Source organism: Nanorana parkeri, unplaced genomic scaffold, assembly GCF_000935625.1.
Source record: "Nanorana parkeri isolate BGI_ZX_2015 unplaced genomic scaffold, ASM93562v1 scaffold1797, whole genome shotgun sequence".
In the NCBI taxonomy this organism is placed as follows: domain Eukaryota; kingdom Metazoa; phylum Chordata; class Amphibia; order Anura; family Dicroglossidae; genus Nanorana; species Nanorana parkeri.
Window position 1 is genome coordinate 157,676 of NW_017308065.1, and position 16,109 is coordinate 173,784.

At 44.8% G+C, this 16,109-nt stretch overlaps 1 protein-coding gene across 1 annotated transcript in view; it reads left to right on the forward strand.

The window, feature by feature from the left end:
- The window catches only part of LOC108799738 (protein CLEC16A-like), a gene marked incomplete at its 3' end in the record, with an annotated part of 284,697 nt that overhangs the window by 153,850 nt on the left and 114,738 nt on the right, over window positions 1-16,109 (forward strand). The window contains exon 16 of the mRNA XM_018571638.1: window positions 4,788-4,916. Coding sequence (XP_018427140.1) covers window positions 4,788-4,916 — 129 coding nt within the window. The remainder of the gene's footprint in view (window positions 1-4,787; window positions 4,917-16,109) is intronic.

Below are 16,109 nucleotides of genomic sequence, written 5' to 3' on the forward strand. Positions count from 1 at the left end.
CATGTTTTTTTTTCTTTTGCTTTTCATGCACTCCGTCTCTCCTCCTCACTTATGTCCTTTATCTTCCTGACCCGGGTCCACAAGTCTGCTTATCCTCAACATGGAAACTCTTCTCCCTCAACGCACATGGTCTGAATATTCCGGAGAAACGCTTCCGCCTCATACATCAGGCTCACCGGTGTAGGGCCCATGTAGTTTTTGTTCAGGAAACACATTTTGGCCAAAAACTCACTAATCATAGATACCCTGTAGCATATCATTCTACTAGTCCGCTACGGAAAGCTAAAGTTGTCTCTTTTTTTTTTTATTTCTTGCCACGCTCCTTTTGCCTTACATGAAGAACTTATAGACTCAGAAGTCATATACCTCTTCCTGAAAGGTAGGCTACATCACATTATAATTACTCCTAGCTAATGTTTACTGTCCTAATAAACGGCAATCTTCTTTCATAGCCAATGTGGTTAATTTGCTCAAAGGTCTTCTGGTCCTGGGCAGTGATTTCAATGTTCCCCTCTATCTGTGTTTGGATTCCTCATCTGTATCCTCCTCCTTACCTTTCTGTTCTCTACACTCCATTAAGAGGAGCCTATCGTCCCTTGCCCTACACGACTCATGGAGAACCCTACATTCTTCCACTAAGGACTTTACCTTTTACTCTGCCCCTTGTAAGAAGTATTCAAGTCTGGACTATTTATTTCTTTCACAGAAAGATCTCTAGTGGCTTTTATTGCTTGGAACACTCAATGGAGGAAAGCTCACCAACGGCGTACAGCGGACCAGATTAGGACTTTAGAGCAGGCACATAAAAAATCTCTGGATAACAGTGACCTTACGAACTTAACTTCCCTATGCAACCAATTGAAAGAGCTTGTTGATGGAAAATTTCTTGCCAGGACGCTGAAAGAGAAGCAGGTTACCCACACAGTAGAACAAATTCATGACCACTGGGGTGTCCCTTACTCTAAGACGGAAGACCTAGCAGCTCAATTGTGCGCGTATTATGAAAAACTATTCCGCTTGCAGTACTCTCCCTTATCACAGTCGGCTCGTGTGACCCGTACTTTTTTAAGTTCATTCCTTTCTGCAAACTTCTAGCCCCTCGCCTTTTCCATCTGACCAGGCGCAGGCTCTTGAAAGCCCTATTACTGGTGAGGAGCTGGAATTTGCCCTGAAATGCCTGTAAACCAGAGAAAAGCTTGAGTCCCGACAGCCTTCCTGTGCAATATTACAAATCATCCTCGTCCCTTCTTTCTCCACACTTTCTGTCCGCCTTTAACCCTCTGGCTGACACTCCACGACGTCCTTCCTCACACCTACGCGAACCTCCTAATGTAGTACCTGATATATATATACGCACGCACTATATTGCCAAAAGTATTGGGACACCCCTCCAAATCATTGGATTCAGGTGTTCGTGAAATTTCCTTGCTACTACATATTCCACGGTCAACTGCTAGTGGTGTTATAACTAAGTGGAAGCAACTGGGAACAACAGCAACTCAGCCACGAAGTGGTAGGCCACATAAAATGACAGAGCGGGGTCAGCACAGGCTGAAGTGCACAGTGCGCATAAATCGCCACCTATCTGCAGAGCCAATAGCTACACAACCTCCAAACTTTGTGTGGCCTTCAGATTGGCACAACAGTGCTTAGAGAGCTTCATGGAATGGGTTTCTATGGCTGAGCAGCTGCATCCAAGCCTTACATCACCAAGTGCAATACAAAGAGAGAGATGCAATGGTGTAAAGCATGCCGCCACTGGACTCTAGAGAAGTGGAGACGTGTTCTCTGGAGTGACGAATCACACTTCTCTGTCTGGCAATCCGATGGACGTGTCTGGTTTTGGCAGTTGCCAGGAGAACGGTACTTGCCTGACTGCATTGTGCCAAGTGTAAAGTTTGGTGGAGGGGGAATTATGGTGTGGGGTTGTTCTTCAGGGGTTGGGCTTGGCCCCTTAGTTCCAGTGAAGTGAACTCTTAAGTCATCAGCAAACCAAGGCATTTTGGACAATTCCATGCTCCCAACTTTGTGGGAACAGTTTGGGGATGGCCCCTTCCTGTCCCGACATGACTGCACACCAGTGTACAAAGCAAGGTCCATAAAGACATGGATGAGCAAGTTTGGGGTGCAGGAACTTGACTCAGTCCTGACCTTAACCCGATAGAACACCTTTGGGGTGAATGAGAGCAGAGACTGCGAGCCAGGCCTTCTCGTCCAACATCAGTACCTGACGTCACAAATGCACTTTTGGGAGAATAGTCAAACATTACTATAGACACACTCCTAAACCTTGTGGACAGCCTTCCCAGAAGAGTTGAAGCTGTTCTAGCTGCAAAGGGTGGGCCAACTCAATATTGAACCCTACGGACTAAGACTGGGATGCTATTAAAGGAGAACTATGAGGTGAGTGAAAAGCACTAGCCGACCTGTGACAAAGAGACTGTCACAGGTCGGCTCAGTAGATCGGGAGGTGAGCGAAAGGCAGAGCCAGCTGTCAGTCACACAGCTGGGCAGATCCCGGCACAATTGTTGGGATCCGCTTCAGCTGCGGCGTCTCAGTATACCGCAAGCTACAGCTCGCGGGATACTCGCGCTAGGGTGAAAGTTCATGTGCCTGTAAAGGCAGGCGTCCCAATACTTTTGGCATTATAGCGTGTGTGTGTGTGTGTGTGTATCATACACACAATCTATTTTACTGTTGATATTTATTGCACCATCACTTTATTACCTATTTCATCAGAGCACCTTGCATTATTTATTATAGCTTGGGATTAAGATTGGAGTTTATATTGCTGGATTTATGGTAGATTATTGATACACTATTTATTGCACACTTTAGTATATAGTACACTAGGGTGTTACATTTTTCCAAAGATGTGATTTTTATATGACTTTGCTTACGCCCCGAGTCCCGAGTGAACGCTCTTAAGGTTGTCAATGATAACGCAGAAAGAGGAATTGCTCTGATAAAAAAGTATAACGAATCGGTCAGGGATGAACAACAAAAACAATTCTTGTTGAGGGTAGTCAAGCATCACAGAAAAGTCGTCACCAAGCGAACAAAACAAGGGATTGCATTGTTCAAAGTTGATTAATATAACACATGTTTTGCCTATCATATTACCTATTAATCTTAGTGTATAGTTTTAATAGTATTTTAAGTTTGTGACTTCTGGTTTTCCCAATAAAAGTAATTAACATTGAAAAATCTTATTTTTTGCCTACTTTTACAAAACAGATAAGTGTGCAACCTGTAAATATTATCCAATCTTCTTGAAATTTAGCATATATATCTTTTACATCACTGAGACTCGGGGCGTAAGCAAAGTCTGCAAAAATTTTACAGTTTATTTTTTGCCTTAGAAAATGAAACGCCTTATAGTACACGGATTGTGAACACATACAGCTCTTACACTAAGTAAAGATCAGAGTGTGGCACGTTTTTGAGTATGATTTCATAATTTCTATCTGGAATCCAGATTTAGTGCTTGCAGCTGTGGTGAGGATGAAGCTGTTTCTTTAACCCTTTCGCTGCCAAGGACGTATGGCATACGGACCTACAAAAGTGCTTCCAGCTGGCCAGCTTCGTATGCCATACGGACCTGGCATTTACAGTTCTACTATAAGCTTATAGTAGAACTGTTCAGCAGACTGTCCCCTTTAAATGAATAGCTGTCATCAGCGGCTCACAAGCCGCTGATGACTGCTATTATCAAAAATACCGGGCACGCCGGCATCTGGAGTCTCTCATCCCTCCCTGGAGCCATCCCAGGGAGGGATGAGAGACTTCATGGATTCCCAAAAATGGCTTGGCCAGCTGATTTGAAAAATGTTCCGGAGGGCTTGGCAGCGAAAGGGTTAATATAGGCTTACAGTAGGACTTGGTTTCTATGTTGTACAGCTGCTGTTGTCACCTGCTACCTCCAAATGCACTTTAACAAAAAGCCAGCTCTGATCTGGCTTGCAGAGAGATGCCAGTCCTCAGAGTGGGACATATATGCATTGGAAACGGTCATTATTTTGACAGCTCCTCGTTCATAGGTTGCTAGGGCATTGGGTTGCTGGATTCCTAGCAACCAATTATGCATGCTCGACTCCACTCAGCTTTATGCATGCCTGACTCCACTCAGCTTTTGACCAGGAAATTCCCCAGCTGAATGCAAATAAAGGTGCTGCCTGATTTAATTGCCCAGATCAGGTACGCTCTGATGTTCATTGACAGCAGGCAGTGTGCAGGTGCCATAGCCAATAGCAGGCTGGCTATGGCACCTGCCAGCTGCCAACCAGCAGCAGAGAGGACTTGATGGGGAAATCCCCATCAAGCTCCACCCACTGTTAGCATCACTGTTAGCTAATGACGCTGTCTACTGTAGCAGACAGCTTCCTTAACAACCAGTGACGTCCAGCACTGTGACAGAAAAAAATGTTAATTGTGCATGTTTGGTTTAAAGGTTTGCCTTGTCTGGATAAGTCCATTTCCAGTAATGATTTTCTTGCAGACCTATGGAAAACTGTTTCAGTTAGCTTCCCAAGGTTGCAGGCGCTTTTATTTAAAAAACTGTTGCATTGACTTTGCAAACTAAAATACAGCCTGATTTCTATTTAATTTCATTGCTACATGCTTCCCTCCTGTACCTATAGAACATAAAAAGATTGTAAATTACCATAATGGTGGGGTGGTGGGGAAAGAATAATATAGTATTAGTTTGAAAACACCTATGTTGCACATTTTGACCTTTTTACAGTTGTGATCTATTCCAAGTAAATGTTGCATTTTTGTCTTCTAGAGCAAGCCTCTAAATGTAGAGTACTTGATGATGGACGAATCTATTCTACTCCCTCCAACTGGAACACCATTGACAGGCATAGATTTTGTTAAGCGCCTTCCTTGTGGAGATGTTGAAAGAACTCGTAGAGTAAGTTGCTTCCTGTTCTTTTGAATCCGTAATGATCTAAAATTTCACATAAAACAGTGCTTGCACCTAAACTGAGAATATGGAGGCTGTCATTGATTACTTTTCAAAATGTAAGTTGGTGGTTTCTGGTTCCGGCGCCGGATGGTCTAGACGGATACCTTAGAGCTCTGTCCCGCCCCCATAAACACACAATTTAACTGCCTATTATCAACTACTGCTGAACCCAGAAACAATCTCCACATCCTCCTTACATCATGGACAAATACCTGGCTCATCCACAAATGGCCCGGCAGTCCTTATCAGCTCAGCCGGAAATCGATCGGGACCCGAACAAAATGATGTTGGAGTACGCGCCGTAGAACGAGACTGCTGGGGATTTGGAGGGCGAGTCAAACTAGCCTTGACAGTGGCATCCTATCTGAGATCAGATATTGCCTCCAAAATAGCAGAATCCATACAACAACATATGGGATCTTTCAGCACTGCTCTTAAGGCCTAAACAAACCGGATGCGGGCCAGGGAATTGAGAGTCAATGACATTGAAGATCACGCTGCTGATTTCCAATGTTTCAAGCACAATTCCTCTAACTCTATGCAATTTCCATCTGACAAAGTCGACAATTTAGAAAATCGAGCATGCAGGAATAATCTGTGTTTTGTGGACCTTCAAGAATGGATAAAGCGGATAAAGCCCACTGATCTCCATAATTTCTGCTCCACTATTATCCCCCAGTCACTGGATCTCACTTCGCCATGCAAAGTGGAGAGGGCTCATAGAATTGGTCCTCCCCCTGATTTTGCAGCAAACTTATCTCCTGGTGGCGAGAATATATGTCTTTATAATATTGAACATTGTTCTGATGATGTATTATTTTGGGAAGCGGCGAAAGCAGTGATAAGAGGTAGAATGTTGGCTTATGCTTCCTCCCAAAAGAAATTAACAGGGCAGGAGTATGTTGAGGCTTGCGCGGCAGCCAGATCGGTTTATATTCAATATAAACAAAATCCCAAGCCCTCTAATAGGTTAGAATGGTTCCAAGCTAAACAAAACTGTGACCACTGGATCTCTCAACTTGACATGCAAATCCACTCTCGTAGAGAAGTAGACCTCTTTAAATTTGGAAATAAAACTGGGAAATTACTAGCGAATTTGGCCAGAGGGGTCAACCCAATGACACATATAACTCGTTTGATTGATGATAAGGGTGAGACACACTCTGATTCAAATACTATTATTCTGCTTGCTGGCTCCTCATTCTTGGATTCCATATCCCTTCCCTCCTTGTCTACTGAGGACCTGGAATCTCTCAACGCTGAAATTACTCGTCAGGAAATTCTAGAGACCATTTAGCTATCCCCTTCTTCCAAAGCTCTGGGTCCTGATGGTCTGACCTTAGAATTTGTAAAAATTCTTTTGGATGAAATTACCCCCACCATGGCCTCTCTATTTAACCACGTTATGACCTAGAAACAATGTTCTCCTACATTTCAGGCTGTTTATATAAGATTGATTCCAAAAAAAGTAAAGACCCTCTTCTCCCTAGCTCTTATCACCCTATTTCTTTACTAAATCAAGCCGCAAAATTATTGTCAAAAATCTTAGCTAACAGACTGGCTGCCGTGCTTCCCAAACATATTTCTACAGACCAAGCCGGATTTGTGACTGGCCGCTCAGTGGTAATGAATGTTAGAAAAATTAATACTGCCTTGGAAGGGATACATCTCTCTGCCTCTTCTTCACGTCATATGGCCTTTATTGGCATTGGACGGGGAGAAAGCCTTTTGACAATGTTAACTGGAATTGGCTATCATTAGTCATGCAGCGCTTGGGTTCCCCGGGCTCTTTTTTGAATTCTATCTCTACAATTTACTCTTCCTCCAACTGCCGAAATCTACACCTCCTCTGCCTTGTCACCTCCTTTTACCCTACACAAAGGCACTCAACAAGGCTGTCCTCTCTCCCCATTACTATTTAATCTGGCATTGGAACCCCTGTCCCGTTCTCTATCTTCCCTCCCTTTGTTTCACGGATATTGTGCAGGCCCAATTGACATTAAAAAAGCACTGTTTGTCAATTACATTGTTACTCCTCTCTGACCCGATTACTCAACTCCCAGCCATTCTGAATCGTATATATACATTGGGATCCTTCTCCGGCTTTAAACGTAATATAGATAAATGCGAATTATTACCTCTGATCTGAGATTCCCAATTTATCTCTACACTTTAAACATTCTATTCTACCTTGCCAATTGAGACTTCATTCACTCACATACATGGGTATCATTATTCCCCATCTCACAACAGAGTTATACTCTCTCAACTATACCCCAATCATCCGTAAAATAATACAAGAAATGCATTCTTGGCACAAACTTCCTCTCCCTCTCCTAGGTAGAAGACATATGCTCGTGGAAGACATATGCTGGGCGGATTTTTTTCATCTCTCTCCGGGAAGACACACTATCTGTCATTGAGCAGAGTTGGATCCAAATTAGGAAGTCTATGACTAGTGAATCATGGAGACAAATCCAGTTTAAAATCATCCATAAGCAGGGGCGGACTGACAACACATGGGGCCACCGGGCAATATGAGAGTATGGGGCTCCTTGTGCTCCGCCCACATACAAGCCCCAACCGCATATATATTGCTGCATCCCTCTTCCTACACTGCCCACCTCTGCACCCCCTGCATCCCTCTTCCTACAATGCCCACCTCTGCATCCCTCTTCCTACAATGCCCACCTCTGCATCCCTCTTCCTACAATGCCCACCTCTGCACCCCCTGCATCCCTATTCCTACAATGTACCCCTTCCTACAATGGTACCCTCTGCCCCCCCCTCATCCCTAATACAAGCATCTTCCCCTCTTCACCCCCTGCATCCCTATTCCTACACTGCCCACCTCTGCACCCCCTGCATCCCTCTTCCTACACTGCCCACCTCTGCACCCCCTGCATCCTTCTTCCTACACTACTTACCTCTGCACCCCCTGCATCCTTCTTCCTAGACTGCTTACATCTGCACCCCCTGCATCCCTCTTCCTACACTGCCCACCTCTGCACCCCCTGCATACTTCTTCCTACAGTGTCCACGTCTGCACCCCTTGCATCCCTCTTCCTACATCATTTACCTCTGCACTCCTTGCATCCCTCTGCCTACATTGTCCACCTCTGCACCCCCTGCAACCTTTTACTAATGCTTCTCACATCTGCACCCCCTTCCTATGCTGCTTGGCAGGAGTGCAGAGGTGAACACTGTAGGAAGAGGGATGCAGAGGGTACAGAATTTAACGGTGTTGGAAGAGGTTGTGCAGTGGGACTCCTCCTCCAATACATGAACTTCACGTCAGGAACACCAGAGCGAGAGGTGGGTCTCTAATCAGGTGACTGTTTGCTGGGTCCTCAGCAAACCTCAACGAGTGGGGAACTCAACCTCAACGAGTTTCTGCATAATTTGCCTGCTGAATTGTGCTTGGTCACCTATTGCGGAGCCGTATTCAATACTGATTGGTCCCTGCGCAAGATTTTGTTGATGGGCCCTCACAAACCTCCTGCTTTCATTCCCCCATTTCCCAGCCAGTATCCACTTACATCACCTCCCCCGAAAATAAAATAAAAAATATATGTATACACACACATACTGTGTGTGTGTATGTAAATATATATATTATATATACATTATATATATACAGGGCTCGAAAAATGCACTCGTCCACTCGTCTGTGACGAGTGGACGCCAGTGCTGGACGAGTAGATCGTCCGTTCCGCCAGTTAGCGCTGGGGGGGAGGGGGGAATCCAGCCCCTCCCCTGTCACGGCAAAGAGCCATGACAGGATCGAGAGGTGAGTGAACGCCGGTATGTGTTCGCTTACCTCCCGATCTACTGAGCCTACCTGTGACAATGTCATTGTCACAGGTCAGCTAGAACTATGAGGTGAGTGAAAAGCACTCACCTCATAGTTCTCCTTTAACTGGAGTTTTTTTTACTATAATAAGGAAAAATTACCTGAAAAAAAACAGTTTTCCCTATATTAAATTATAAAACATTACCCAATTTTTTGGTAAAATATAAAAGACGGGGTCATGTCGGGTAAAAAGGCACTAATCATCAGGGCTCGCAAAATCCACTCGTCTGTGTGAGAGGACGGCGGAGCCCGACGAGCAGCTTCCCGGCCGTTGTAATTACACGGGCGGCCGGGAGCTTAACACACTCAAGCGATCGAGCGTCTCTAAAGACGCTCGATCGCTTGTGTCAGCAGCTGTCATTGCCGGTCCCGGGATCCGCTGTGCCCGATGCGGCTGGGACCGGCACGGCTCTGTGACAGGAGATCAAAGCTAGTTCAGTATACAAACTCCCTTTTGATCTCCTCTCAGTTCGCCGAATGCAGGAAGTGATGTATTGTGCATACTGTATGCACCTGTCGGTCCCCGCAGTTGTTACGCTGCTGCAGTGGATGAGTCCAGTGTATCGCAAACAATACATATTTGCTCTCCATACATTTTCAGGTCTATCTAAAGTCAGTCACTGTAAAGTCTCTAATGTCAGTGTGTCAGAGTAAATTTAGGCAATGTCCAGAACAGAGAGACTCACTTTTGTTGGCTGCCCAGGTGTCCTGTGTCCCCTCCACTGCCCGGCCGCTCTCTTCTGAAGGTTTTCATATTGAGCGAATCAGTGGAGCACAAGACGGCTTCCCAAATGCTGTATTCCAGCTCAGAGCCGACTAGCTCCGCCCATTCCCTGCCTCTCATTGCCGCCCATTAATCCTAACACGGCTCATTACACCACTTAATGCAAGAGCGGTGTTGATTTTGCGGAGCGGTGCGCACCCTGTCTACCGGCTGGCGGCCGCCCCCATCCATGCACTCGGACAGCCGCAAAGCCAACTGTCGGCAGCTCTTGCCCCAGCCCCCTTCCGGCCGCGGGCCCTCGGGCAATGCCCGATAGGTCAGTCCGTCCCTGTCCATAAGGCTTACCATTCTTTCAATATCCCTTCCAAAAATGGTCTGTCTGAAGCAGAGCCTAGGCCTGTCCCTCTCCTGCTGGGAACACTTCTGCCTACTATCAGCAAAAAAAAGCTATACTAACTAACTGGATTTCATCTAACCCTCTGTCACTCCCACTTTTCCATAATCTCCTATACCGCCTTATGTTGTTAGATAAATTAGACACCAAATGTAACCAGCATTGTACTAAAACATTATTTGAAACATGGACCCCCTACCTTACTACTGAACTATCTCTACAACAGAGATTTGATGTCCATCTTTCAATACTCCTCATGGCAAAACACACAGGCTGCTTGGGTAATCTAGATATCCTTTGACCTTTCCTGTGGCTCGCGATATACTGAGCTTTGGGTCACAAGATGATGCTAGTTTATGTCCTCCCTTGACCCTTAAGAGAACTATGGGGAAAAACACTTACCCCATAGTTCTCTTTTAATATTGCTGACATTCTTTGATCTTCTTTAAAAATGCATTTGGCTGAATACATAATACAATTTACTTTAAGCTTTTTAAGATGCTTACTGAAGGTAACTGAAATGGTTGTTTTCATAGAAGAGATTTTCTTGTGGTTGCCATATACAGTGCAATAAAACTCAGCACTAGTTTTGGGGGTTTTACCACCATGCTTGGAATCTTTCCTTTGAGTCCCTAATTTTCTATATTTTCTGCAATGGATTTTGCTGGTGTAGCACAAAGCCGAGTGTTTTTGCTCTTAGCAATTTGACAAGCAGGTCGTACAAGATGTTACCTACAAGATGTGTATTTACTGTATGTGCTTGCTGCATACAGCTGACTAGTAATCTTATTATAAGACGTTAGTCTAAATTTAAGCTAACTGAGAACAATAAGTGACATTTATTTTTGCAGTACCTTTAATTTGGTTCACATATGATCATTTTTACATACGGATTTGCGACTGGTATTAGTAGTCATTTAAAATTATAGTAGTTGTATTTTAAGTTTACTAGTGTTTTAATATTTCTATACAATATTTTTTTTTATATTTGTGCATGTTCTTTGTATAAATCCAGGATGCTGAATGTAAACAGGATTCCACACTGGTGTGTATTTCCGTCTTCGAAACTATTCTGGTGCAATCTGTTTGTCTTCCAATATTGTACTTTCCTTATGCGTCAAGGGACGTTCTTGCTGGAAAATGTAAATGCCTGATCATTCAGGGAAAACCTATCTCAGTAATTGTATTATTTCCAGTTATGTTTACTCCCTTTTGGCACAGCCTCATTAAATTTTGCAAACTATTTCCTAAAATCCCTCTGTAGACATATGTTCGGGCTGAAAGAAGTTCAGTCACTGCATACAAGCAGAACTTTGGCTGCTAAATAGATTGTGGAGACTTGTGGAGATGTTATAGGATTAACTTTTGTGATTATTAATCCTCTTACTTTATACTGATCATGGATGGGCATCCCTCGTTCAGAGTGGCAAATGGCATTGAAGAGCCTGCTCCCTTTATGCCCCCCTGGAAGATGTGCAACCCCACACGTCGTGGGCGCACACATGACGTCATGCGTCGTCCGCTCGCCCCGCCTCAAGGGGACGTCAGCGTGTGGACAAAAAGTGGAGGCCCCCTCCGCAATAGTCGTGCCTCCATGGATTCAGGCCAACCTCGGACCATGGGTACACGTGCATCCACCCCCGTCTCAACGCCCCGCCCACACCCACATGACTGATCCATCAATCCTCCCCAAAAAGGGGGGGAGGAGAGGGAAAACGGCCAGGGCATATGGGTATGCCCAAATCAGGAGAGATCAGGTCAGAAATGGGATGGGAGAGGGGGGAGCCCTAATGGCTCACCCTTCAACCCCAATACTCCCAAAGACCCAGAATACCCCCACCCACGTGTGGCAGGTAGATCACCTCCCCTCTGGACATGGTGTAACCCATGTTAGAACCTCGCCATGGGCGTCTATTAACCATACAACATGGGGACAAGTATAAACATAAGCATTACCCACATAGAACCACTTACGTGATATACAATGAGCACAGAGCTAAAACAAAGTAAAAAACACACATGAAAATTGTATCATATTTATTTTTCTAGCATGTAATTTTTATTGATAGTTATTTATTTTATTTTTTTTTCATATTAAATGTTTATTAAAGATTTTCAAAATATAACAAAAAACACACATACAATACAGTAAGCATACATTAAGACAATCACATTACATAACTCATCATCTTCTGAGGATTTTGCTTGTCATTGTCAAGAACCATGCACTGCTCCTTTATTGATAGTTATAATGCAAAACAAGTCAAGCTTCAGTGCAGTAATAATTACAGGAACAGAGTTGGATGGCGGTTCACGTCGGCAGCTCAAGCCCAAAGATTCCTGGATTCACGGGGAGCACCTCTTTTTCCTCCCCGATTAAAAGCCCACCTAGGAAAAAGAAGGCTTGAACTTATCCAAAGGGGATAGGATCTCCCCTCCTCAGGGCCTGGGCTCTGCTATAACAATGATGCTCCGGGTCTGGATGCTAGTCTGCTATTCTTTTTATCCACCTAATTGTTTTCCCCTCTGTTCGGGAGCACCCGTAAGTGCCCACTCTCACCTTAGGCATTCAACACACATTATACTCTGCTATTCATGGGGAATATGGGACCCACCTTGAACATAGTTACCTGGAACGTTAAGGGACTGAGATCACCCAACAAACTATGCCAAATTCTACGCCATCTCAAAAAGCTCAATGTAGATATTGCTCTCCTTCAGGAAACCCATCTTAAGGCTGCTGATATACCCCGTATGCAACAATCCTGGGTTGGCACGACCATTGGTGCACCGGCTATGGGCAGGTCAGCGGGGGTTGTTACCCTCATTAACAAATCCCTCTCTAACTCAGTCACCGCTCATCGATTTGAGCAGGAGACTGGCACATGGTCCCTGCTATGGCTGCAACTGGGTTCTCAATCACTGGATCTTTGGAACGTCTATGGCCCCAATGCAGACAATAAATCCTTCTTGGACAACCTTCTGTCGCACATTAATTCTCACCAACCCCCCTATTTCCTCCTAATGGGTGGAGACTTCAACACAGTGCCGACTACTCTGGAAGACCGCTCCTGGGAAGCTAAACCCCAATTCCCTCCTCAGAATCCCCAAGGTGCTCGGTTAGCCACCTGGATTGAAGCCACTGGCCTTACGGACATGTGTAGATATTTTCATCCTCTGGACAGAGACTCCACGCACTTCTCTAATGCCCACATCTCCCTGTCCCGTATAGATCTATTTTTTTCCTCTCCTTCCTTGCTGCCTAAATTGGATTTGGTTACTATTGGAGACCTTGTCATCTCGGATCATGCTCCTGTGTTGGTGGTTCTAAAAGGTATAGGATCGCTTTGTCACCCCACCATCTGGCAGCTTCCCGCCTACCTGGCAAAAGTTGAAGCGTTTCAGGCAGAGCTTAAACAATGGTGGCATGACTATGCGACTGATAATGCTGCTCATGTCTCAGACCCTGTCTTGTTTTGGGAAACCACAAAGGCGGTTCTAGGCAGTAGAATATTAGCTTATGCTACTGCTAAAAAAGGTTGATCAGGAGACAGTATGTGGAAGCCAGTACGGCCGTTAGGCAATCTTATCTCAATTATAAAAACGACCCCTCCCCCACTAACCGGTCATCTTGGCTGTCTGCCAAACAGGTTTGCGACCACTGGCTATACCAACATGACTTCATACTTAGAACCCCATCTGATCTGGCACTATTCAAGTTTTGCAACAAGTCAGGTAAACCTTCCAGCAAATTTAGCCCGAGGTAACCGTGCCACCTCACATATATTAAAATTTCCAGACGATGAAGGTGTGGTACAATCTGATCCTTCCTCTATCAGCAAAATGTTTAGTACATTTTACCAGAAGCTTTACGGACATGAGCAAGGGGACCTGTCATCAGGAACTTCATTCCTAGACTCTCTCGTGCTACCTTCTTTATCTGCTGAGGACCTAGCCACACTCAATGGTCCTATCACCCTCAATGAGATTCTAAAAGTCATCAAGCATTCTCCCTGCTCCAAAGCCCCTGGTCCTGATGGCTACACCGCTGAATTTTACTGCTTGTTGTCTAGTGATATATCTCCTATGTTGGAAGCCCTTTATAGCACTATAGTGGCCCACCAGAAATATCCCCCCCACCTTCAACGATGCTTTTATTCGTTTGATACCAAAGAAGGGTAAAGACCCTCTACAGGCCAGCTCTTACCGCCCCATTTCACTTCTGAACCTTGATGCCAAACAAATGCTAGCTACCAAGTTTTGGCTGTCCTGCCGAAGTTGATATCTCCTGATCAAGTAGGCTTTGTTGCGGGCCGTTCGGCAGTATTGCATGTGGGTAAAATCCTTACGGCTCTGGAGGACCACCGCCTGAACCGGCCTTCTAAGCATTCTTTGGCTCTTCTGACTTTGGATGCGGATAAGGCTTTTGATAACGTGAACTGGCGATGGCTCTCCATGGTAATGCAATATATGGGTTTTACAGGTCCGTTTTTGAATTTTATTAACACGATGTATACTGCACCTCAGGCACGTATACTCACCTCCACTGCTATACCCCAGTCTTTCACGCTACACAAAGGGACAAGACAGGGATGCCCTTTATCCCCTCTTTTTAATTATCTCTCTCGCTCCCATAAATCGTCCTCGATTTTCCATGGTTTCCAATTGTGAACTCACAATGTAAAACTGGCCCTCTTTGCGAACGATATCATTCATATATTGCGTAAAAGACAGAACTATTCCACTCAGAGGTGTGCAACTACCTCTAGAGGGAAGGGGGCTTTTAAAAAAACATTCCAAACCTCGCAGTATAAAAAAATAGACATTTATTGGTACATAATCATTGACATGATTAAAATGGCTTAAAACGTATTTATATACAATCACCACATGATAGCGATGCCACACAGAAAATGTACATCGTGCAAGGATACCTCAAGCAGCCAGTTTAAAGCAGAAAAGATGCTTGAGGAATCCTTGCACAATGTAAATGTTCTGTTCCCCTGAAGAAGCCCCGACGGGCGAAACGTGTTCATGTTGGGACTTTCATATGTAATATTATATATTTAAATTAATTGTTCTGTGTGGCATCGCTATCATGTGGTGATTGTATATAAATACGCTTTAATCCATTTTAATCATGTCAATGATTATGTGCCAATAAATGTCTTTCAAATTTTTTATACTGCGAGGAGATTTGGAATGTTTTTTAAAAGCCCCCTTCCCTCTAGGTAGATGCACACCTCAGAGTGGAATAGTTCTGTCTTTTACACAATATATATTGGGGTTTGAAACTTCCATTCTCTCTATATCTTTATTTGCAATACACGCCACTAATGTTGACCTTCAATCATTCATTTATTGTCTGACCTGACATATGAAGGTCACTATGTCACCCAGAAGAAAGGACCCTGTGTGGCCCCGAAACGTTGGTTGTTTGACGCATGTGACGATTCAATAAAAAGTGCTTTACTTCTTGCACATATCGAGTGCTGGTGACTTCTATTATGGACTGTATCCGTGTTGTCACTTCAAGCACCAACCTCTCATCCAAGGTCAACCTCTCATCAGCTCCAGTGTTTGTATATAACTGGGGACACATAGTACTATGTGTCCCCAGTTATGAATGAACAGGAAGTGTTTTACATCACTTCCTGTTCATTCATGAGTTTCTCAATGGGGAGTAGCACTCTGTACAGAGGCTCCTCCCCATTCAGAAACTGGATGATAGTAAATAATTTCTGAATGAATGGGAAGCCTCTGTGCTTTCCATTCATTTAGAACAGAGGCTGCAGATAAAGAGATTGAGGACTCTGTGTTTCTGTGGCTGATGTCACACACCTGTTGGAGGGCACGTTTTTTTTCTTGCCTTGGGCGCAAAAGGAGCTAGCTACGGCTATGCTTCCGCGGTGCTCATGTGGCTGCCGGCTGAATGTGTAAGACGCTGCAGACGGAAAGGGGCAGGACACCTTTCCCCGCGTGGAACGTCGGCCACAGGAGCACCGCGGGAGGAAAGGAAGCTGGCGCCTCTAGAACGCACTGGAATGCAAGCCGGCCGACTCCATGCGTTCAGGGGCAGGAGGGGGAGTGGGGTTGTATTGAAGTCAATGGCACCGCAGCCATGCCCCCCTCCCACAGTGCCATCACCTGCCTGCATTCCGGTCCAGT